Source organism: Copadichromis virginalis, linkage group LG1, assembly GCF_057382275.1.
Source record: "Copadichromis virginalis isolate Kocher_CV1m ecotype Utaka linkage group LG1, C_Virginalis_male_GT1.1, whole genome shotgun sequence".
Classification (NCBI taxonomy): Eukaryota; Metazoa; Chordata; class Actinopteri; order Cichliformes; family Cichlidae; genus Copadichromis; species Copadichromis virginalis.
Window position 1 is genome coordinate 21,201,990 of NC_140618.1, and position 24,788 is coordinate 21,226,777.

Consider the following 24,788-nt stretch of genomic DNA (forward strand, 5'->3'; position numbering starts at 1 on the left):
ATTCAATAGCCAAACATGTATTTAAAAAAACAAAATTTTCCTGACAGTCTGGATGTGCAAGTCTAATTGCAAGTCAGCAAAAAAGCACTGGTTCACACTTTCAGCTGGTTAAACATAGATCTAAACTGTCTGTACATTAAAGCTCCTTAAAGGAAAAACCTGTGAGTTCTAGGAAAACACTTACTTTTCATTATATTTTCTTCTTATCGGAACTGATTCCATCATCATACCAGGAAAGATTAGAACTGCCCTTATTGTGTACAATGGGAAGCACAGATTAATCTGAGCACAAAGGGGCGTTACCTGTACAGTCTTGCTCTGTAGTCATTTACTGGTACGTGGAGGAAGTGACTCATCTAGCTAGGCCAGTGAGGCAATATCATACAAACAATCCACATAACTTCTTATTAACATCACACTCCAGACCTTCGCGTCCATTAGCTAACAAAGTTGTCAAGAAATACTGAGCAGACAAAGTGAGAGATCTTTGTTAATACACTGCCAGAAAAAAAGAGTTTGTCTGTACAAATGCTGTTCTGAAGAGATGAACAGAGAGAGAAGAGGATGTTATTTTGTGCCAGTATGCTTCAGGGGAAGTCTAGTGACTGCTGAAACAATATGATTCTTCTTTTAGAATAGCCACATCAAATTTTAGGGATATATTTGATGAGTGTTTTAACTTTGGCATGCTCAGCAAACTGAAAATCACTGGAATTCACTGAAAATCCTCTCAAAAGTATTCATATCTGTGGCAACTTCATACAAATACTTTATATCCAGTACCTGTGGAGATATTGGGCTACTTGCAGCTGCTCTCTTGCCATAGCAGGTAGCTTTGTTATGTGTGATTTGGCAGAGTTTTAAACCACTAAATATAAATGTTTTAATCGTAACAGATTTAAACATCTCTGGCTAGTTGCACTTGGGTATCAATATGGCTGATTGGAAAGTATCAGAACACGCATTAATAAATGTCTTTGCTCTGTCTTTTTCCCCTCACCACCAACCAGTCGCAGCAGATGACTGCCCCTCCCTGAGCCTGGTTCTGCCAGAGGTTTCTTGCTGTTAAAGGGGAGTTTTTCCTTCCCACTGACACCAAAGCACTTGCTCATAGGGGGTCATCTGATTGTTGGGGTTTTCTCTGTTTTCTCCGTATTATTGAGTCTTTATCTTACAATATAAAATGCCTTGAGGCAACTGTTGTTTTGATTTGGTGCTATATATAAAATTGAATTAATCTTTTTCCTGCAACATTTTGAGTAAAAAGACTGAAAACCCAGCAACTTCTGTGGCTGACTGTGTGTTTGGAAAAGAGAGCCCTAGATTTAAGTTTCACTAATGGAGTTAGTGTAGTTCCATGAGTAAAGTTACAATACATCTAGCCTTCATTGACATCTCTTTCCTTATACATGCCAATCTCCACCTATTCAGAATAACAAAAAAAAAATATAGAGTGGATACAAGCAAAACATCATCTTATAAATATGGCTGGGAAATGTGAGATGTTCAATGAAAACATATGTAATTAAGCAGTCAAAAGAGTGAAGTGGAAAATCTAACATGTCAAATGTATGAACCAGTACAATTTAAAAAAAGGTTAGTTTTGATAATATAATATTAATATTTGTATCCACTTTAAACCACTGAATGAATTAAAATATAAAATCAAAAGGCAAAATAGAAATACAAATCAATGTCATATTAAGGTCAGTTAACTCAATTTTATTACAGTCTGAAATGTCACCACATTATTTCATAATTTTAAACGAAGATTGAAAAGATTGGAAAAAGGCAGATGAAATAATATGTAAATAAAAACCTAGCAGATAAACCAGAGCCAAATGCATTTGATAGCAAAGGTTTATTTACTTACTGTACCTCATGATGGTTACTTAATGAGACAAAAGGTTCGACCGCTTGCGTAATTCTTTTAGTTTGTGCTTGGTTTGAAGCTTTTCTACTCTGTGACAGAAAGTAGTCCCTAACACGAGAAAAAGTGAGTGATGTGGCCTGACGTGATTCTTAAATAGTGGTCAGATTTTGTTCTTGTATGTCTCCCGACGTTGAAAAGAAAAACAAACCTGCCTAGCGGGTGGGGTGAAACTGAATTGCGAAACGCAACATGTGACCGTCGGCAGGGCGTGGGTGATGACGTCAGAGCCATCCCATTCAAATAGCAGAGTTCATATGACGTACCTATACAGCCGTCGCTCTTTCCTTCGCCGTAGCAAGTAGCTAACAGAGCCAAGCCGTCGTGTTCTTGAGGGCGACATTGCATAACCCTTATAGGTTAAAAACTAATTTTGAGCTCTCGTTTCTTTCTTGATTTTATTTTTTATCTCTTGGTTGACAAGAAAACAATTAAGCTGACGTTCCTTTTGTAAAGGTAAGATCTTGCGGGTTTTTTTTTTTTGTTTGGCCTGGCTAAGGTTAGCCGGTCTACTAGAAAGTTCGCTTTAGTTGGTGATGGTGGATAAGAATTTGGGGCGGCGGCAAAATATCAAGTTAGATATGTCTTCTTTGGCGTTGATTCGCCTGGTCAGCATCGAATAAGTTGTGAGGTATGGGGTTTATGGCCAGACTGAAGGCTTTGAGTTGTTTACAGCTTGTTAGCTCATAGCTTACCGGCGGCCTACAGAACAAAACCAAAATGTCGGTGCGTGGACATCCGGTTTCTAAACAAAGGCCTCATCAATCCCACTGTTAGGATTTTCCAGCTTGACTAGGGTGAAGAATTTTCTAATTATTAAAAAATGTATAAGTTCGTGACAGTTTGGTTGACATATTAAACATGAGTTTTGGTTAAACAAAAGACTCTTTACCAGCGTGCTGGGGTTTTTGGTAGCGGTGGAATCTCAAACATTCGTGGGGAATGCTAGAAAACGGGTAACTAAACGTGTACTAACAAATATGTTTTTATCCGCTGTCGGTGGAGTTAAAATTATAGATTTGTCCTATTTTCACAAAGCGTTTCCTGTGACGATGCCAATTGTTATTAGGATTACGTTTATTCTAGCTGATTTATAGATCTCCATGCAATATTCTAGTTTCAAAAGGTAATTTGAATAAACATAGATAATGGAAAACCGGGCGTTGACTTCTCAGTAGCTTGTTGTGCTAGGAAATGTTCCAGTTACGCAACGCTAGCATGCTCTGCTTCCACATTACTGGTAAGGGGACACGTGTTAGCGTTGATGTACCTTCGCAAGTTCCCTGAAACGTACTAAACGGAAACCAAAAGCGAAAGAGTACGTTGGGTATTATTGTCTTGTGTTTGCATGTGTCTTCATAACAGTCAGATGTGCTACTGTGGCCTTGTTTGTGTATGACACGTTAGGTGTCATACACATACACGTTAGGTCTTGGCTAATATGCTGCTGTGTCTTGACTTCCAGGTAGCTCTTTGTCCCCCCCCCACTCCCAGGACTCAATTCTTTTCAGATATTCTTTGTCAAGCCGCCAAAGTGGAGAGTGTCGTCGCACCAGGAGGTCCTTCTCGTTTCAGGTATTCAACATTACTCCACCATGTCTGGCTCCATTTACACCCAAGCACCTCTCACATAGTTCCCAAAATGTTAAGTTAAAAAACATTTTTCCTCTTTTTGTATCACAGTGTAGGGGGAGGAGGTGGGGGTGCACCTCAGCACTATCCCAAAACTGTCGGCAACAGGTGATTGTTGTTGTTTTTTTTAACTTTATTATACATGTAACACATTAGTCATCACATCATCCACATACAGATGTTTACAAGAATCACAATTAGTGTTTCACCTGTTATACTCAAAACTGAAATTTCATAAATGGACGTGTCAGTCATCAGTCTGACATCTTACCCTTGACAAATACTCCCCAATTGTTATATTGTCTTTTTTTCAAAAGTGACCCTAAACTAATATTTAAAAAAGGGAAAAAAGAACACACAGTTGACAACTTCTAAACAAATGCTAAATTGAAATGTGCACTGACAGTGAAAATGAACTGAGAACACAAATTATCAAACTGCCAACTGCTGTAACCTACTAGTGATCAACTTCAAAAACGCATAAACCTGAGTAAAGTATGACTGTCTGGTTAGACTTCATGCTTTAGGTCTTTTCATGTGTAACAACATGAGTAAAATGCAAGTATTATATGTGACAGAATCGAGCCCTTGTAATCTAACTACAAAACTGGGTGTTCCAGGATGGTTGTTCAGCTGTGGTTTATCAGTACTATGCTGAACTTTGCAGTCTTTTGTCTGCACTTTGTAGCTGTGTACTATCACATGGTGAAATTGTCAAAAATATGCAATAACTGGATGTGTGGGCTTTTCTTTTGCTTTTTTGTAGATAAGACAATCTGAATAAACATGATTTGTTTGCAGTTACTTAAGCGAGAAACAATCATAGCAGGTGGTGGTGACTGTGGCTCAGTTGAACCCAGCCTGATTCAGTGTGTTGTTTGCCTCCTGAAGTGTGGGGGGTGGGGAGCAGAACTGGCAGGGAGAAGACCAGTTGAGGCTGGTTTAAACTACTTGTAGAAATAGATCATTGTTTACAAGAAACTCCAGTAGCTTCCCTCTAATGTTACTAAAACAGTTGAACAGAGTGTAACTTTCACTGCCATATTCATGTTGAAACAAATTGCAGTTGGTTTAGTGAAGCTGAAAAGAAAATGGCTAAAAATGTAAGGATATGACTCAGTACCCTGGTAGGACAGTAGCTTCCTTTTGTTTAGGTTAAAGAATCTAAATAAAGTCCTAATCTTGGAATTTCAAAGCCTTCTGTCACAGCAGTTTTACAAGTTGGTTCAGTGTTGCCAGTGTGAACGTTATGACACTGGCAACACTGAACCAGCAGCATGTGAATTGAAGCGGTCTGACTTGTACCATAACTTGTTCTATAATAAGTCACGCAAACTTCAAGTAGGAGCACAATATTTGTCATTCCTGGCTAAAAGTGAGACTCTTAACTATGTTGTCTGTGTAACCAAATCCGGGCTAAATATCAGCAAGACAAGACCATTTCCCTGATAACCTTTGCTGTCTTTGTTGATTATAGCGAGTTCCTGGGGAAAACCCCAGGTTCTAGCGTTCAGAGATGGGTACCTTCTCGAAGCACTAGACGAGATGCCAGCTCCTCCAACGAGAAAGGGCAAAATGATGCAATCTTCAGAAAAGTGAGAGGGTACGTTTCCCTTTAAACGGATTTGTACTTATTTTACGTAAACTGTAATTTGTATTGTTTAAATGTCATTTTAATATGGATGTTGAAGGCTGCTGTTTGTGCTGTATTATCATTTAAGATTTTTAATACAAACGTTTCTTTCGCCTTCAGCATACTTAATAAGCTGACTCCTGAGAAGTTTGACAAACTATGCCTGGAGCTCCTCAATGTGGGTGTAGATTCAAAAGTTGTCTTAAAAGGAATCATCTTGTTGGTGAGTATTTTCCTAACTGCTGTTCTCCTATTCATAGAATATTTAAAAATGGGATCTTAATGCGTTTTTGTGTTTCTCAAGATTGTTGACAAAGCCCTCGAAGAGCCCAAGTATAGCCAGTTGTACGCTCAACTATGTCTACGCTTGGCAGAAGATGCACCAAACTTTGAAGCCCCAACAACAGAAAGTCAGGCAACACAAAAGCAGAATAGTGTAAGTTTTAAGCATTCAAATGTACTCTGTACTCCTGTTGAGTATCTTCTGTCTGGATTTTGAATGACTTCTGTCTTGCAGACCTTCCGAAGGCTTCTGATTTCTAAGCTTCAAGATGAGTTTGAGAATCGTGCCAGGAATGTTGACCGTGAGTAACTTGCATTTGTAACTGTGGACTGTTACAAAATGGGAATTTGGTCAAGGATTTTTTTGAGAGCTGTTAAACTTTTTTTTTTTTTTTTTTCCTTCTTCTTCTTTCTTCTTCAATCCACTGTAGACTTCGACAAACATGACAGCCCACTCACCTCTGAGGAGGAGGAACAGCGTGCAATTGCAAAGATCAAGATGCTGGGCAACATCAAATTCATCGGTGAACTGGGCAAACTCAACCTCATCCATGAATCTATTCTCCACAAGTGCATTAAAACAGTAAGTTCTAATAAAGCGCAAGTACATGGGATGGTTTTATCAAAAATCCAGTTTTCATTCCTGTGGTGTAAGAAATTAACAGTTGTTTAATTATTTTGTTCTTTAAGCTGTTGGAGAAGAAGAAGAGAGTCCCACTTAAGGATATTGGTGAAGATTTGGAATGCCTCTGTCAGATAATGAAAACAGTTGGTCCTAAACTTGATCATGAAAAGGCAAAGGTGAGTGTGTGGAAATTAAACTGAAAAAGATGAGTCTTGTCTTGAAGTCCTTGGTTGTTCAATAACTTTTTTTTAAAATTATTTTTACTTTTTCTCGCTTACAGTCTTTGATGGACCAGTACTTTGCTCGCATGCAATCCTTAACCAACAGCAATGATCTGCCTGCACGGATTCGCTTCCTGCTGCAGAACACGGTGGAGCTGCGACACAACAACTGGGTGCCTCGGAAAGCTTATGTTGACAATGGACCAAAGACTATTACCCAAGTTCGTCAAGATGCAGTAAAGGTTAGTTGACCATATCCTTTCAGTTTATCACAGGCTGATGAGGATTGATCTGATTTGCTGGATGACTAATGTAGCCCACAATCGGTGTATCCTTGGATCCTGACTTTTTCTGTGCTTTGTAGGATTTGGGCGTTTTTATTCCACCTTCAAGTGATTCAATAAGGAATGACTTCTTCATGGACAGTTCCTCCTTCCTTCCAGGAAAGATCAAGTATGATAGGGAGACTCTTGGTGGGCTGGCCGACATGTTTGGACAAATGCCTGGTATGTAGAGTCATGCTGCTTTCTTTGAAGTGTAACTCATGCAGCGATTTCAGTCTCTAAAGGCTCTGTCTTATGTTGTGTAGGAAGTGGCATCGGCACAGGCCCAGGGGTAATTCAGGACCACTATTCCCCAACCATGGGTCGCCACCGCGGCAGTGCTCCAGGGGTAATTCAGGACCACTACTCACCAACCATGGGTCGTCACCGTAGCAGCCCACTCTTTAATGGCCACAGTGGAAACAGCAATGGGTCACACCAGCCATATGAAAATGAAAGCAAGCCGTTCATAAAACCGAACCAGGTACATTATAGTTCAGCTCTGTTTGTTTTAATCTGAGATGGGCAGTGCAATACTCATTCTGTTTTTAAACTTTTCAAAGGGGAGAAATTCACCAGTTTTCAACCATAAACAGAATCACTCAGTCCAGATGCAGTCAAAGGATATGGCTCCAAGGTTCAGCAAGAAGGGGAAAGTCAATGCAGATGAGGTACAGCTGCTTACATTGATGGTTTGTTAGTGTCATTGTTGCACATGATTATGTGATAATAAATTGTGGTTAATCTGATGCATTAATACTCCGTCATTCCAGATCAGTCTGAGGCCAGCACAGTCCTTCATTATGAATAAAAACCAAGTGCCAAAGCTGCCGCCACAGACAATGATGCCTTCTCCAGTTGGACAGGTAACAGACAATAGACTTAAAACATGTGAGCAGAGCTGATGGGGCAGTTTCAGGAAATGCATGCTAAGTTTTCTTTTTGTGGCCCTACAGCTTGGTCTTAAAGCCAATCCTCCTCCAATTCAGGAAAAACCTGCAAAGTCTAACAAAAAGGCTCCTCCCACAAAGGAAGAGTTGTGCAAAATGACAGTAAGTTTGTTCAAAGCTTTACCCATGACTTCCTAAGTAATGTGTTATATATGGGGCCTTCATAGCCTGATATTTTTTTATTTATTCCCCCCTCATCTTTAAAGGAGACACTACTCACAGACTACCTAAACAACAAAAATGTTAACGATGCAGTGAGTGCTGTGAAAGAGATGAAGGCCCCCAAACACTTCTTGTCAGAGATGCTGAACAAGATCATAGTCTGCTCACTCGATCGTTCAGATGAAGATAAGGAACATGCAAGCACTCTGATTCACACCCTCTGCACAGAGGGCCTCGTCACTGGTGACAACATATTGCAGGCAAGTTTCATTAAAGTTTTTTGTTTTGTTTTGTTTTTTTTTTTTTTTTTTTTTTTTTTTTTTTTTTTTTAAATTGACAGTGTAATCAAATACACCATATTAACCTTGTGCCTGCCGCACATTTTCAAACAGGCCTTCCTGGGTGTTCTGGACCAGTGTCCCAAGATTGAGGAAGAAATCCCACTGGTGAAGTCGTACCTGGCTCAGTTTGCAGCACGAGCGATCATTGCTGATCTGGTCAGCATTGCAGACTTGGCCCATCAGCTGGAGAATGGCACACATTTCCCACTCTTCCTGCTCTGTCTGCAGCAACTGGTGAAACTGAAAGACCGTGAGTGGCTGACTGACCTTTTCCAGCAGAGCAAGGTCAACATGCAGAAGATGCTGCCTGGTAGGTGAAAGGACACACTGGCCACACTGGTTTTAAATTCAGTGTCATTTGGTTTTCTTTTCTCTTTAGGAGGAAGAATTGGTGTGTGGGTTCTTTTTGTTTTTTTTCTCTTCTTCCCCATTACTGACTAGTAATTATGCTCCCATAGAAATTGACCAGAACAAGGACCGGATGCTGGAGATTCTGGAGGGTAAAGGCCTCAGCTTTTTGTTCCCACTGATGAAGCTGGAAAAGGAGCTGCTGAAGCAGATCAAAGTGGATCCTTCTCCGCAGTCAATCTACAAGTGGATCAAAGACAACATCTCTCCAAAACTTCACACCGACAGAGGCTTTGTCAACATTCTCATGACCAGGTACAGCAGTGGACAGTATTTATAGTGACTCGGTCTGCATTGATGAAGCAAGCACATGCCATCAGCCACTGTATTTTTGTGGTTTTCGGTCAAGTGCTTTAACGTGTGTTGGTCTTCTGGTCCTCCAGTTTCTTGCAGTACATTGCTTACGAGAGCAACCCTGACGATGATGAAGAGCAGCATGCATCGCCCAGTAAGGACCAGCTGGAGGAAGAGAAGCAGCTCCTGCTCTCTTTCAAGCCGGTGTTGCAAAAGTTTCTTCACGATCACATTGAGCTGCAAGTCAGTGCACTGTATGCCCTGCAGGTGCACTGCAATGCCAAGAGGTTCCCTAAAGGTGCGTGCATGCATGTGCAGTTACAATAAAACATAACCTTAAATAAAGCTGGTTGCTAACTTATTTTCCTTTTTCCAATTAGGCATGCTGCTACGCTACTATGTGAACTTTTATGACATGGAAATAATTGAAGAGGAAGCCTTCCTTTCATGGAAAGAAGATCTCACCCAAGAGTATCCAGGGAAAGGAAAAGCATTATTTCAGGTAATGTGCAGCCATTGAAGTATGGCTTTGTGTGGACTGCCTCCATTGACACCATTGTGCCTATTTGTAAATGAAACACTTCAGTGGCTGTATTGTTGTTCTGGTGCAGGTGAATCAGTGGCTGACCTGGCTGGAGACTGCAGAAGAGGAGGAGTCAGAGGATGAAGAGTACTGAGGAATAGGCCAAAGCCATGTCTTATCAGATGCAGACTTGTTTTGGGTTTTTTTTTTTTCCCTCCTTATTTTTCCATCTTTTTTGTTTTGTTTTTTTTCCTCCTGTCTTTCACGCTCTTCTTGTAACCACTGTTACAGTTCATTTCACAATGAGATTGTTCTGCCAGCATCACAAATCTTATTTATGCTCCAAGTTTCTATACTGTTCTCTTTGATGTCCTACAGCAGATGTTTTATACACTTCAATCAACTTGGGTTTAAGAGTAGACAGTATTTAGCAGGAAAATGCACCAGCACCCAGAACTTGACCCATTTTTGTCACCTTTTTACATCTGGTAGGAGTCACCAAGTGCTGTCGCAATTATTTAAAAACTGTTTACAAAAGAGGGAGCTCGCATTGCAAAGAGGCTTTCTCCTTTTTTAATCTACATTTGCTAATCAGTTTTTAAATGCACTTTGCTTAAACATCATGAGTCGTTGCAATAGTAAAAATTTAACTTCCCTTGATTTGTTAAACGTGATCATGACGTTGTTGTCTGCCATGATTATAATGAGACTAATGCTTAGAAATCGACCATTTCTTAACCTGGGTGAGGCCTGTTTTACTTGCACGGTGTGATTTCAGTTACCGCCTTGTAGTTTAATGAATCGAGAGGGGTTTTTTTATGTATGAAACAAGTTGTGCTGTCAGGAATGAATCTGTGTGGCCTTTTGTTTTCTTTTTTAATTTATAAGGATATACCTCTGTTTCTCGGACTATACTTGAATGTCTCGGGTTTTGACATTGAGACAGCCAAAGCTTGGTTTCCTTTGCTACGGTTGTTTGTCACTTGTGGAAATTTTGTCCATCTGCCATATTTGTCAAGTTCTTAAACGGTCTTTTTATCTTCATGAAATTACCAAGAATGTACTGTTTGTGTACTCTTCTTCTGGAGTGTTGTAACATTGTGTGCTAGAAGTCGAGTGTACAACTACAGATCAACCTTGAATAAAGTTTAACAGTTGATGGCTTTGTCCTGCTGTGTCCTTTTTCCACCTCCCCAGCCAAAGTCATAAGACTTGAAAAATGGTATGTCCTCCTAAAAAGCTGTGACTTCTCAGGTTTAGGCCACAAAGCACGCGGATCACAAGAACATAGTTATGAAACTATGAAGTGACTATTGTAGTGTATATTACACTACATAAAATTGCAATATAAAGTTGAAATTGAGGTGCCCCTCTCATGCTGCCGTTTTCTCTGTAGAAGATGTGTAGGGTGTTAAGGGTGTACATCTACTGCAGTGTGTATACTTGTACTAATAGATGGAGGAATTGTACAGAGAGCCACAGCAGGTAATGGTTCCCTGTGTTATTCAGTGGCGCATTTGGGTAATCTGTCTTACTGAACATGTGCCTTTGACTGACCAGCACATCATGGAGTAGGTAGGTGAGAGGCAGTGTCCTTGATTTAGAAACATACACCTTCAGTTTATTAAAATTATAGCATAGATTGAACAAGCTGCTGAAAACATGCTTCAGATTCTGATCCATGTTGACATGATAGCATCACACAGATGCTGCATATGTGATATGAATCTCCTACCACATCTCAAATGTGCCCCATTGGTCTGAGATCTTGTGCTTGTTGAGGCCATTTGAATAAAGTGGATTCATTGTCATGTTTAAAAGGATTTGAGGTTTGTGATATGACACATTATCCTGCTAGAAGCAGGTATGTGGGTACAATGTGGTCCTACAGGAATGGACATGGTCAGCCACCATACAAAGGCTGTGGTGTTTAAACAGTGTTTAGTTGGTACTAAGGGGCCCAAACAAACTATCACACACCATCAGAAGCCTTAACCATTGATACAAGACAGGATGTATCCATGCTTTTATGTTTACACCAAATTCTGACCCCCATCATGTAGCAATGTAGCTGAAGTGGAGACTAATCACAGCAGGCAATATTTTTCCAACCTTTTATTGTGTAATTTTGGTGAGCTTGTGGGAATTTTAGCCTCAGTTTCCTGTTCAAGAGTGGCACCCACTGTTGTCTTGTACTGCTGTGGCCATTAAGACATGACATGTTGTGTTTTCAGTGATGACTTTATGTTTACTTTGCTTGTAACAGGTACTTTGAATCACAGCTGCCTCAAAAAAATCCTGATCTCAGATATCAACAAAGCAGAGAACCATCACTCATTCATTGCATGTGTCCTTTTTTTGGGGGGGGGGCATTCTCTTTAAACCCTCGAGATGGTTGAGTGAGAAAATCCCATCAGTTTCTGAAATACTGACACCAACAACCATGTTACATTCAAAGTCACTTAAATCACTTTTGTTCTCCATTTTCATGCTCAATTTGAACTTCAGTGGGTTGTCTTGACTACATCTACAAGCCTAAATGAGCTTCCTGCCACGTGATTGGCTGATTGGATAGTTGTGTGAGTTGAACGGCTGTACCTAACAAAGCAGATGGTGCTTACTGCAGGTTGAATTTTTATGACTTTTACGTACTTGCTACATGTTTGTCTATAGTTTTAGTGATTTGTCTTCATACACAAGTAAAAACAATGTTAAATCAAGTGTTTCTCTCAGTATTTTATCAACACCACCTTACCAAAAATGTAAAACATAAATATAAATATACCTGTACTTGCATGACAAATTATGACTGTGGAGGAAATAGAGATGAAAAGATGTGGTATGAACCCATTGTTAGTATGAATGAATAGTAGTCTTATTGAACATCAGCGTAACCAGGCATAGCAGTCAACAATTACAGTGATGTGTCGACCTGATTTAACTCAGCAGGTGTTTGATCACATCACGATGCCCCTGCTGTCGAGCACAAGTATAGGACACCTTTTTTAATGCTCTACTGTGGTTTACAGCCCCTGCACACCTTACCGGTACTTTTCAAAGGCAAATAAACATCTGTACAAAATAAGCAACAAATTTTTGGGGTTTTTTTTATTTAACTTTTTTTTTCTTTACACATTTTAGCAAATTTTAACAAAACATCAAGAAAAGAAATTCCCAGTAAGATGTGACCAAAACGCTATGCGCAAAAAAAATTCTCATACGGACAGAAATTCTGCTTTTATTTCAAACAAAAATGCAGATGTTTAAGAGTTTTCTCAGCGTTACACAAGTCTGGGTGATGTGAAGAGTTAATCACTGTCATCATCTTCGTTGTTGGAGGCCTCCTGCTCGGAGCCATTGTCAGAGCGGCGTGGGGAGCCCTCGTTGTCAGAGCGGCGTGGGGAGCCCTCGTTGTCCGATCCCGCTTCAGATCCTCGGTCCGATGCCGGAGCGGGTGATCCAGCCCTAGATTCATCATCTGATCCCGACCGACTCCTCTTGCTCTCATTGTCCGACTGTTCAGAGTCAGACTGCCTCTGCACCCTTCTCTTCTTCACTGGACGGTCGCTGCCAGATTCGTCGTCGTCAGAGCCGGCGGAGCGCCGAGGGCTGCCTGCCTCACTACCGGAGCGGTTACGGCCACCGTCGGAGTCGCTGTCAGATGCAATGCGCTTCCTGTGGCCGACTTCATCGTCAGATCCCGAACCACTGTCTCTTTGATGTCTGGATGGGAGAAAGAGCGCCATGAGGTTTGTGTCAAATAATGTTTTCAAGGCTTCGTAATACTGTAAAAATCTCACATTAAGCTTTTACCTGTCTTCTGCTATTTTCAGTCCATCCTCATCTGAGGAGGACTCAGAAGACGAAATGATAGCCTTAGATTTGATCTTTCCTTTAAGAGACGGAGGCAGACGCTCAGGCTGAGACTGAAATGAGAAAGATGTTACAATTATAAGAGAAACTGGAGCTGAAAACTGATTTTGTAAATTCTGAAAACTAATTGAGACAGAGAAAAACAGCAAATAATGACTAAAGCGGACCTTCTCGATCTTCTTGCGTCCTTCTTTGGGTTTACGCTGCTTCTTGGGTCGTGATGTTCCTTCCTCATCGCTGTCATCTTCTCCTCCTTTAGCAGGTCTGCAACACAAAATTGAATCCCAGAATCTAAATGTTGTGCTCTGCAGTCAGACTAAACAACATTTTGCATTCACTGCAGAACACTTACCTCCTCTTCTTCTTCTTCCTCTCTCCCTTCTCATCCTCCTCCTGTTCGCTGCTACTGGCCTTTCTCTTCTTCTTCTTCTTCAACGGCAGGTCCTCGTCAGACTCGTCATTAACAAAATCGTCCATGTCGCCTCCTTTCTTACGCTTGGAGAGAAAAACAAAAGAAAAAGTGTTAACCACAATGCATTAAGTGCAGTTTAGAGCTCGCTGCTGGGTTTAGCCGTATTAACACTCACACGTCCTCCTCCACCACTGCTGCCCTTCTTCTTTTCTTTGGGCATTTCCTTTGATCCCTCTGCAAAGGTCAGCAGGTTCTTGGTCTTTTCCACATACAAAGCTCTCTGCTCCAAAAGCTTCTTCTGCTCCTCCACTTCTCTGTTCCTCTTTTCCTCCTAAAGAAAGTTAGTTATTGAGACAACCCAACAGATGACTGATTAGTTTATTTAAAAAATGAATCACAGTCAGACATTATGGGCAAAATGAAACGCATCATGGTGATTACTTAAAAAAAAAAAAAAAAAAAAAGGTACCTGTTCCTTTATCAGCTGTTGGCGCAGCAGGTCTCTCTCCTGCTCTTGTTTGGCTCGAAGCTCTTTCTCCTCCTCGTCCTGCTTTCTGGCTCTAGCTACATGGTACTGAGCTTGACTCAGCAAGTCAGAGCACTGCCTGCATTCCCAAAACACACCAATATTCCAAATTATGTTACAAAAGACACCAAACACAGCAACCCCCCCCCCCCCCCCCCCCCCCCAAAAAAAAAAAAGCTCATTAAATTAAAGACTGATAGAAGTACTGCCAAATCATCACACTCCATTTCAAACTGGTCTTTCTACTCTTGGGTCTGTATGATGTCAGTGGGAACCAGATCCACACCACAACCCCACAAACCTGCTGTTTTATGAGGGGCAGCCAATCAGAAGACTGGGGTTCAGAAAGAAGCTAAAACAATCTGTGGATGAACTAAAAGGTTGCACTGACCCAGGATCAGTATAAACTAAATAAGGAATATTTTGAACTGTGAAACAACTCAGACTGACCTGGCCTCAGAAGCAGCGAGAGCGAGGTCAAACCTCATCTTGTCTCCAGCCTTGCTGAGGTAGCTGAAGTACCTGTGAGGGAGATGACACTGCAGGATTAGTAAAGGACGGCCAGAGGAAGAGACAGGGAGGTGGGAACATAAATCAAATCATTACCTGTGAGCCAGTTCCAGCTCTTTGACAGCACTGAGCACAGCCTTCAAGTTGCTCTTCTCATCTTTAAGCACAAGGGTGGCCAGTCTCTGAAGCACCAGGGCCACATTAAACATCAGCACTGTGTCATTGGGCGCCACGTGACGGGCCTTGATGTAGGAACATCAGAAAGACAGAGTTACACTTCCCCCCACACTGCAGAATGAAGCATAAGCCTCTGATTTCATTTTACCTTCAGAAGCATCTGTTTGCACTCTTGCAGTTTGCCACATTTGAAGAGCGCACGTGCGAGGTAAAGCAGCACCTCTGTGTTCTGATATTTGTAAAACTTCTTCAGGCAGTTCTCGTACTGTCAGACAGAGAGAAAAAAACTTAAATGGAAAAAGCAAAGGAAAGACAAAAACTGTAACAGTTTAACACAAGTGAGGCGTTTACCATCTGCACGGCGCTGATGTACTGCTTCTGCTCCACGTAGATGTGAGCCAGATTTAGCCACACATCACTGATTTCGGCTGTGGCCTCCCTCACCTGCGCGAAAACATCTCGCGCCTCTCTGAAGTAGCCCTTGTGGGCAAGGACAGCACCTAGACATAAAAATATATGCATATACTTAATGCAAAACACACACAGCAGAACAGATAAAAAAGATAAGAGAGACTGAAGAGTGGCTGACCGATGCCATTGGCGGCATAGAGGTTCTTGGCATCATTTCGCAGGACTTGCTTGTAGATTGCCAGGGCTCGATCTTGGTGTCTCTTTTCCTGCCGAGACATTTATCACCAGCGAGCACATGTTTTACTCAAGTGCCTGCACATAGCTGAACTTTGTAACAACTATGCTAACCAGCTGCCTGTGTTTATTTAGCAATAGCATTCAGTGAACTGCTATGCTGTTTTACAAGTGTTCTTTAAGCTCTCTCACACAGTTAAATATTCAATCGGTGTCCCGACAGCAGGTTTCCACGTACCTTTTCACGGTCTCTGGTGGGCTGGTGCAGCGTCTGTAACCACACGTTACCCAGAGCCAGCATGGAGTAGGTGTCGTTCTGCGTGGACGGCTGCTTGAGAATACGTTCAAACTTCTTTTGACCTGGACCCCACTCCTGTTTGGCCAGGTGAAGATTTCCTATCAGGGACCAGGCATCCGGGTGATCCTGCAGAACAAATATCACTTAATGGAAAAAGAAAAAAAAAAAAGAGTTTTTGCAGCAGACTTTGTCTATCGATGACATTTAACACCAGGCTGTACCTGATTAATCTGAAGAGCTTCTTTGAACCAGTCGGAGGCTTCATAGAAGTTTCCTTTGTCCCGAGCCATCGCTCCAAGACGCAAATAACCTGCAGGCCAAAATAAACAATCACAGAGTGGAAACTTGTTGTTTGTTTGTTTTTTCATAGGCTCATGTTTTATCGATGCATGCTTACAATCCACATAGTTGGGATGTTCTCTGAGGATGTTTTTGTAGAGTTTCTCGGCTTCGTGGAATTCACACATAGCCTCGTACAGACGGGCCAGATTGTAGGAGGTGGTGACAGAAATGGCATTGTAGTAATGCTCGTCATGCTCTCCTTCGGCTTTGGCTCGCTCCAGAGAAGCTAGAAAATATTTCTGGTGGGAACAAGACATGACCCCGTCTTGAATTAGCTCTACTATTTATACAGAGTTATGTACACTCGATGATCAGTAAATACCACAGGCATCCAGTAATATTCTGCAGTTCCATATTAACTGAATAAATTCCCAACTAAATGAAGCTATACTTAGTTCAGGAGCTCTCAGGTTAAACTGCATTTATGGTATATTATTAGCTACCTTGGCTTCCCCTAGGTTGCCCAGTCTGAAGTGCAGAGCCCCCAGGTTGTTGAGAATCTCGGGGGGAACGTCGGCCTGCACCTTCTCCTGCAGGATGCGCGTAGCTGTGCCGTAAGCGGACAGCGCTCCTTGGATGTCTGTCTGCTCCAGAATTTGTGCCAGCTCAATCCACGCCTCCACATCATCTGGGTACTGCTCTGTTACTTTCTTCAAGTGCCCCTATGAAACAAAAACAGTGGAATATATCCAGTAACCATTAAGCATATTTATCAAAATATGTCTGGCACAATTTTCCAAGCTATGAGATAAGTGACATGAGAATACACACTTTTGCAATGTCTCTTTTTTCCTGATCGTCAGATGTTGCATAGAGAGACCCAAGGATTTTCATAGTCTCATAGTTGTTGGGGTAAGCCTTTAAAACCTTTTCAAAGCACTGCGCTGCATTTTCTTTGTCTCTTCGATATACATACATCTGCCCCAGGCCGAAGAACGGCAGCACAAAGGTGGACGAGGCAAACTGAGTGGCTTGGTAATAATACTGAAACGCCTGGTCGTAGTCCTCCTGTGGAAGAAGAAAGCACAGATATGAATGGCGATCTCAGTAAACAATAACAAGCTTGCACGCGGCTGGTTGGGATCGTACCTGCACGTGAAACGAGCGAGCTAACTGATAGCAGCTCTCAGCCTGCATGGCCTCAACTTCGGTGTTGTGGAAAGCGTGCAGAGCGAGATGCTGCACTTTACTGTAGTCCTGAGAGGAAGCAGAAAGCACATAGGCACGAAGAACAGTTAATAACAGCGAAAGGCTAAAACTTATATTTTCACCGCATTTCAACAACACAGCCGTGATTACCTTTTTGAAGAAGAAGTGGTTGGCGAGGTGGTTGAGCACCATGGGGTTGCTGGGGTCGATGGTGTAGGCCCGCGAAAGGAGCTGCACTCCGTTCTTGATGGAGTCTGCCTCTTTGTTGTTGAGCTCTAAAACAGCCAAACCAACGAGCGCTCCCACACACTTTGAATTAAGCTCCAGGGCTCGACCGAAAGCCAAACGAGCCTTCTCCAGTTTGTTGAGCTTGACGAAACAGTGGCCCATCCCCAGCCTCACCTCAGCTACACAAAAACAAGACAAAGAACAAGTTGGGAACATTCGTTTTAGAACCAATATGAGTGAAGGGCAAATATATTATCTGCGGTCCTGTGTTTTTAAAATCAAGGATCTTCTGTTCATAAATTGTATTTGTAAGTTAACAATGAAGTGGCTCATTACCTACATATCTTTGCCACATAAAACATGAACATGCTGGCTCTTGTTGCTGCTGCAACAATAATATTTTCATCATAATATTGATGATCATGACAACAACAATAATAAATTAAATACAGGCATGCGGGGACTGTTTAAAGACATAACATGTTATTGGTTTACCTGGGCAGCCGGGGTTTGTACGCAGAGCCTTTTTGTAGTATGCCAATGCTCCTCTGTAATCCTTTTTATTGAAGGAGATGCAAGCCTTACCTGTTTAACAACAACATTGTTATTACTTCAGTCAATCAGTGTAGTGCATTTCAGTCCTACGCTGTTTCATATTCAAGTTACCAAGCAAAGCAGGGATGTTATTAGTGGACTGGTTGAGGACAAAGTGGAACTGAGCATCGGCCTGGTCCATCTTGTCTCCTTCCAGCAGGCAGAAACAGGCTCTTCCCAACAAATGGTTCTGATCGAGACAACAGTATGTTCAATTTACTTGAAATGCAAGAAACATAACCTCATTTATCACCTGCTATGCTACTTTTTTTCCTACCTGATCATACATGATGATCTTGTCTGCCATAGTATACAGGAGCGTAGCCTGTGTGATGAGCTCTTTCTTGGCATCTTTGTTTTTCTCTTTACGTGCTTGCTGGACATAGTAAGCTGCCAGTGTGTCCAGACAGGTCATCTGGTCTTTTTCGTGGTCTCTGTAGTCGAGGTTTCCATCAATACGTGCTGCCTCTAAAAGCTTTACAAAGTCTTCTGTTTTGCCCTGTTTGTAGTACTCCAACTTAAGAAGAAATAGAAGGAAAACTGTCACACTCGATTGGAATTTCACATTGTTTGTACACGTTTCATCAAATTAACATTTATACACACATCAGTTGATGCAGTAATTAATCTGAATCTAAGAACTACCTGATTGACAAGAAATTTACTGTTTAAAATTCACTTATTGAAATTTTCTGGTTCTCAAATGTGCGATTTTGCTTCTCTGTCACATCTTTGTATTTTGGGTTGAGAAAACAAAATACTTCGAGCTGTCACACTGACGTTTGGGATAAACTGAAAAAAGAGCTTAATCGTTATTTGTAGAACAACAACCATGAAGTCTAGGGCCGATGTATCGACTCACCGCCAGAGCAATCCAAATGTGCAGCTGCGTGTGCTCCTGCTTCAAGATACTGATGACCTCATCTCCTTCAGGAAGTTGGTCGAAGTCGAGCTCGATGACCTGGAAAACACAGATATGTATGTATGTTATTACAGTAAGTATCTCAGCATGCATGGTGTTGCCAGTGGAAAAACATATCTATGCAGATTATATGTGCATTATATTATTTTATTGTAATAGTAGTGTAAATCCTGACACATGTATCAATTCAGAGTGTTATGAATTAGAAACTGGAAACTTTGTTACGCACTGCAAGAAAACCACCTGCATCCTAATGTAGCAAAGAATAAGGAACGGGTTGTGGGCATGAATAGGCCAAGAACTCCAGCGACCCCCATTTCCATCCATGGGGTCTGTGTGGAGACGATGGGGGATTTCAAATACCTCGGTGTTTACACTGATTAAAACACAGAAGTCCTCTACAAGGAGAATCAAACTTGTATTTACTGTCTAATGAATGAACTTTAATACTTATGGGATGATGCTCCCAATTTTTTATGAGTCTGTGCTGGTCAGTGCCATCCTCTATGCACAGAACCCAGAGATTGATAACCATGCCTACCTGTGGCCATCAGACTTTATAACTCTGTACTGTACATAGTGTTGCTTCAATTTTGGAATATTTGATTTTAATTTTACATTAAGTGTGTACTTATATTTTTACTTTAAAAAATGGTTTCCATCTTCTCTCTTGCATATTTTCTATTTTAACAAAATATGTTTAACAAAAAAAACATTTTGCATTTAATTCTTCAACGTCAGTTTCTTAGGTAGATTTCACTTGACCTACACAGTTTAATAGAAAAACTTTGCTGCTGCAAATGCTTACAAGGTTCAATAAATGTGTTGGTTATACTGACTATTACTGGCATATGTTTCTAATACTTGGTCCACTCCTAACGTAGCCTAAACACTAATGCAACCGACTGCCTGCAACTACAACACATCTGTCACAAATTCGGTGATGTGTTGAAATACCACAACGCTTATCAGGCTCTTAAATTAAATAGAAAACACCTCAGTAGAATTTAATGTTTACTGCATCACTGAGAACGGCGACGACAAAACATCGCGATAAGTAAGCTTTGCACAGGCGCCGAACGCATATTTAAGGAGTTGGAACAGCTGACAAGTATTAAAATGTCACTATGTTTAAACTCCAGATTGCAAACAAATACACCAGGCTTTCGTTACAATGCCACTCTGTAAGCAGGTACACAACATCAGCTCAGGCTATCCGCAGTTAGCTTAAGCGGCTAACAGCACAGCTAGATCCTCTTAGTGAAAACAGGTTCACGGAAAGATTTACCTCATCTGTGTCCCGTAAAGGGATCTCGATAGAGCCTCGAGACATCTTGAAAGAATAACCAAAACGACCCGAAGCTAGATTTATCTAAAAAAAAATTGTAAAAATAAAAATACAATTTCTTCCACCCGTTGTCTGCTAGTAGCTAATTCATGCTTCCGAAACACACGGATGGCGCAACTGAAATTATGTCCGGGCAGAAACCATAAACACTATGACTCAATGACTGTAGAAAAAAATACAGTCATTACTATAACTCAAAGAGAAATTGCCACAAAAAAAAAGACGAATTTAGTTAACAATGGGAGAGCCATCGCTTACAATACAATAAAACAATAGTGTTTTATTGGGAATAAACTGCCACACACACTCACACTGGAAGGTAGTTACTTCCTACATTTGCTGAATTCAAAGGGGAGACTGTGCATTTGATGTGTTAAACGTGTGAATTTAAATTTACTGTGTGCATCATTGTCACAAACCTCTCCAGAGCTGCATTTTGGCAAGCAGTGGGAGGAGGGTGTGGAGGGAGGCTGAGGGGATGTCAGCTGGTTTTGATGTGAGTCCTGAAAACCAAAGAAGCACCTTGAAGACTTCACAGTATTTCAGAATTAAAGAGTAGAAGACAAACAATAAGGTGATGCTTCTTACTGAATGATTTTCTTTACAGAAAACCTTTCCGGACTGAAAAGTAAGATTTTTTTCTGACTTGTTTCTGTTTAAAAATAAATGTTTAAAGGCTATATGAGATAAGACCAAAAACATATGTGTCTTCCAATCTAACTGTAAACCATATGAATTGTCTTCCCTGCAGAAATCTTCAGAGGTGGAAATTTGGTTCACGTGACAGTTCTTTAACACAACTGTACTGTCTGAAAACCTGCATTTTTTAACTCATTTTTTATGAAGACTGGCTAGATTTAGTTTCTAAAAACCATCTATGATCCAATTTGCATCAAAGATAATACGTAATTCCAATTTCTGTTCAATTTTATGATATTAGTCTGTTAGTTTTAGCCTCCAGACACAATGCACAAAGTTAAAAATGCATTTGTTTATTTAAATTTCAGGTCATGCAGGGACATGACTGTCCAGCATAGTTGCTCTCTGTGGCTTCAGGAGAAACAAACACAATGTCTGACGACAATAATGGTGAGTGTTTCAGTTTATCCAGTATTAGTATCAAACAAGTATACAGCATATTCATTTCTTTTTCTAACATTTTCTAACACATGTAAAGTGTGGGAGACATCTGGCTGTGGGATGAACGATGTGTTTGAGGACAGCAAAGACACAAGCGGATTATCTGAACATGAACTCCTTGACATCGTGTATGATACGTGTAATAGCAGCAAATCAGGTACACAGATGGACTGAATTTCATTTAGACAAAAAAACGGTGCAGTAATGGTGTGACGTCTTTTTCATTTCCTCCTTTTCCCCTCTTGCCTTCAGGGGAAGTGTTAGCCTCTACCATTTTCGAGTATCTGCACACCATGACTGCTCAGAGCCCAGGGCAGGACCGATTGGCTGCCCTGCAACGGCTGCTTGACCCTGACTGTCAGGACCCACATGTGAGCAGAGAGACGTTTCACTCCACCATGAGGACGTGGATCACCCAGTGCAGCGAGGACAGGTGAGACTTAAACTCTACACAAGGGATCTTATTAGAGATGTTATGCAACCTTGGCATTACATCTAAAGCTTCATATCCAATTAAATATATTGTTACTACAGATTAAAGTTCCCAACAGTATATTTTTATTTTGACTTTTTTTAAGTTAGCTCCACTTTAAATAATTACCTTTGAAGGTAATCATCTAAAACAAGGGGAAGAATAATTTAAAGATGAAGGGATGAAGATGGTCTACCACAATGTCTATCACATTTGATCTTTTTTACAAACACAGCAGGCCATATGCAGTTAAATTTATTTTTTTCCCTACTTTTCTATCAATAAAAATTTTTTTTTAATCAGCTGTGATATCACTCAGTTTTCCTGTGTTACAGTACTGATGAGGACAGCAGCCATGTACCTCGGCCAAACACATCTGAAGAGCCTGTAAATGCAAATGGTGTGTTTCCAGGTTTTATTCGGAGTTTTGAGACTCAGTTTATTAAATATGAAACAATTCATTACTCCTGATTTCCTTTCAGGGCTGGGTTTGTCATTTTGTCAAAGTGAAGAGACGTCATCAGAAGGCCAGCTGTGTTTCTGGTTGGATATTTTATTCTAGTTTAACCATTGCTTCTGTTTGCCTCCCTAATCAGTTTGATTTCACACATTAGTAACCATTTCTTTGGCTTCAGCGATGGAAAAGACCTGTCATGTACAGTGGCTGAACTGAAGCATGCCAACCGCAAACTTAGTGAGCAGAACAGTAGTCTGCTGAGGACTGTTGCTCAATGTGAAGACACAAACCTGCAGCTCACTCTGGACATCACTGAGCTGCGAGCAAAGCTGGTCAGGTGAAGAATAAACTAATTTCTCCCACAGTTAACTGCATTTCAAGCATGTAAGATTACACTACTGTAATAACTTCCAGCAAAAGCAGATTGTTTTATTATTCAAGTTTTATTATTCAACTATATCATATCATTTATTTGCACTTCAAAAATGAGAAACTGATCACTAAAAGTGTAATAAACATCTAATGACTGAAAAATGAGCAGAAATACCAATACCAATCATTATAGACTGCACATATTTCATGTAGGTAAACTCGGGTTTGGACAACACGTATATTTTAACAAATATATCTTAACTCTGAACATGATCAGTGTTCAGATTGCTCAGATTAACTTGTATCAAACTATTGTGAAACTAGTTTATGTGAACTTATTCATATGAATAAGGCCTAACAGACACACCTTTGTGAAGTGACTACATATTCAAAAGCATATTTAAACAAATAAGATAAACTCTGAAAACCAGCTATGGGTAGAAGTTCACATGAACTCATTGTGGGCACAAATGTTATTAATTTTGGGCTTTTAGTGATTTCTCTGTACTTTTTTTTCCAGGGTGGAATGATTGTACAGCATTCATCTTTAATGACCAAAGAAGCAAGACCTTCATTTAGACTTTCTCAAATCCACACAGGGGCAAAATAATATATAAAGGCTCTAAATACATGTACATACACCACCATTAATATTTGTTTAAGCATCCCTTAGCAAGTTTCACCTCAATTGAATCCTTCAGTAAGCATCAACAAGCTTCTGGCAGGATATTTGATTATGCTTCTTAGCAGAATTGGTAGAGTTAATTTAGATTGGTGGAAGGGATGAAGTGAAGATGACTTGCCAGACTCGTTTGGTACCGTCAACAAGCTTCTGATAAAATTCTGGATGGAGATTTGACTTCTTCTTGGCAGAACTGTTGGAGTTAATTTAAAATGATTGATTTCGAGGCCCCATTTTGGAGTGCAGTCATACATTTTCAATAGGTTTACGGTCATCGCTTTGGGAAGACCAGAAGCTTAATGTTTTATCCATTCCAAAAGAAGTATTGATGTCTGTTTGGGATCACTGTCCTGTTTGAACACCGAACTCTGTCCAAGTTTCAACCTTGTAGCTGTTGATTTGAGGTGAAGTTGAAGAATAGGTAGCTAGCCTTCTTCATCATTTCATCCATTTTCCACTACCGGTACCAGTGGTAGCAAAACAGCCCCAGAGCATGACGCTACCACCACCATGCTGGTGCTGTAAAACAAACCCCTTTTATGCTGATAAAGAGAAACTACCAGTTGTAGTCAATCGTGATCACTAATGAGAAGTAAACCGACCTTGGTGATTTATATATACATATATATATATATTCTTTTGATCCTGTGTGGATTAGAGAAAACTCAACATAACATTTAAAAAAATCCAAAACCCAATTCTTTTTTAAAATTTTAAAGCCATAAAAAATGCATGCTTCACAATCATTCCACCCACCATACATATATAACAAGCCCATTTCTTAAAAAACATCAACAACACAATAAGCATCAGTTACTTACTCCAAATGGCACAAATAGGCCCTTCAGACTTTTCCTTAAGCAATCTTCTCATAGACACACATTTATTAATTTATTAATTGTTTGGTTTGTTCTTGTCAGTATCTTTTTTCATGTAGTCAGTCATGTAATTACCTTGTAATTTGCTTGTCTTGGTTTGTTTGTCATGTGAAGTGCTCAGAGGTCAGCAGTGAGAGTTAGATCTCTGACAGAAGAACTGGAGGAGACACGTCAAGCATTTAAAGAGGCCCGGGAGAAAGCCAGTCGGACCCAGAATAGCTGCTCCAAACTGGTATGTCAAACTCTCAGCAGTCCCACAGTGAAACTTTCTGCTGCGTTCGGCTTATTTTATATGGCAACTATTTACATTTAAGTCTCTTTTTTTGATCTTCAGAGCAATGAGGTTGAATGTCTTCAGAGTGATATTCGAAGGCTTGAAGACAAGGTAATGTACATCTTAAAAATATGCCCAATCTGTGCGCTTTCCATTATATAAAAT

The 24,788-nt window shown here is 40.6% G+C and overlaps 3 protein-coding genes across 3 annotated transcripts in view; 2 read left to right on the forward strand and 1 right to left on the reverse strand.

The window, feature by feature from the left end:
• Positions 1 to 2,407: 2,407 nt before the first annotated feature.
• Positions 2,408 to 10,483, forward strand: eif4g2a (eukaryotic translation initiation factor 4, gamma 2a). Its single transcript, XM_085454242.1, has 20 exons — positions 2,408 to 3,505; positions 3,614 to 3,670; positions 5,040 to 5,165; positions 5,316 to 5,418; positions 5,500 to 5,631; positions 5,713 to 5,779; positions 5,909 to 6,060; positions 6,168 to 6,278; positions 6,383 to 6,565; positions 6,688 to 6,829; positions 6,913 to 7,130; positions 7,210 to 7,317; positions 7,420 to 7,512; positions 7,603 to 7,698; positions 7,803 to 8,018; positions 8,151 to 8,409; positions 8,558 to 8,762; positions 8,891 to 9,099; positions 9,182 to 9,303; positions 9,413 to 10,483. Exons 1-20 carry the CDS (start codon positions 3,372 to 3,374, stop codon positions 9,476 to 9,478), a joined length of 2,799 nt encoding a protein of 932 aa, XP_085310368.1. The 5' UTR covers positions 2,408 to 3,371; the 3' UTR covers positions 9,479 to 10,483.
• A 1,923-nt stretch (positions 10,484 to 12,406) lies between these two features.
• On the reverse strand, positions 12,407 to 20,474 carry ctr9 (CTR9 component of Paf1/RNA polymerase II complex). Its single transcript, XM_085454231.1, has 23 exons — positions 20,289 to 20,474; positions 18,941 to 19,039; positions 18,356 to 18,595; positions 18,151 to 18,268; positions 17,980 to 18,069; positions 17,407 to 17,663; positions 17,197 to 17,304; positions 16,879 to 17,115; positions 16,551 to 16,769; positions 16,163 to 16,346; positions 15,987 to 16,075; positions 15,706 to 15,891; positions 15,412 to 15,499; positions 15,174 to 15,322; positions 14,971 to 15,087; positions 14,742 to 14,887; positions 14,586 to 14,657; positions 14,079 to 14,214; positions 13,785 to 13,940; positions 13,550 to 13,692; positions 13,365 to 13,461; positions 13,138 to 13,250; positions 12,407 to 13,047 (listed from the first exon to the last, which is right to left on the reverse strand). Exons 1-23 carry the CDS (start codon positions 20,331 to 20,333, stop codon positions 12,633 to 12,635), a joined length of 3,504 nt encoding a protein of 1,167 aa, XP_085310357.1. The 5' UTR covers positions 20,334 to 20,474; the 3' UTR covers positions 12,407 to 12,632.
• A 1,074-nt stretch (positions 20,475 to 21,548) lies between these two features.
• irag1 (inositol 1,4,5-triphosphate receptor associated 1) overlaps positions 21,549 to 24,788 on the forward strand; it is a 36,554-nt gene continuing 33,314 nt past the window's right edge. The window contains exons 1-7 of the mRNA XM_085454263.1: positions 21,549 to 21,645; positions 21,741 to 21,921; positions 22,296 to 22,360; positions 22,443 to 22,503; positions 22,596 to 22,754; positions 24,464 to 24,581; positions 24,684 to 24,734. Coding sequence (XP_085310389.1) covers positions 21,549 to 21,645; positions 21,741 to 21,921; positions 22,296 to 22,360; positions 22,443 to 22,503; positions 22,596 to 22,754; positions 24,464 to 24,581; positions 24,684 to 24,734 — 732 coding nt within the window. The remainder of the gene's footprint in view (positions 21,646 to 21,740; positions 21,922 to 22,295; positions 22,361 to 22,442; positions 22,504 to 22,595; positions 22,755 to 24,463; positions 24,582 to 24,683; positions 24,735 to 24,788) is intronic.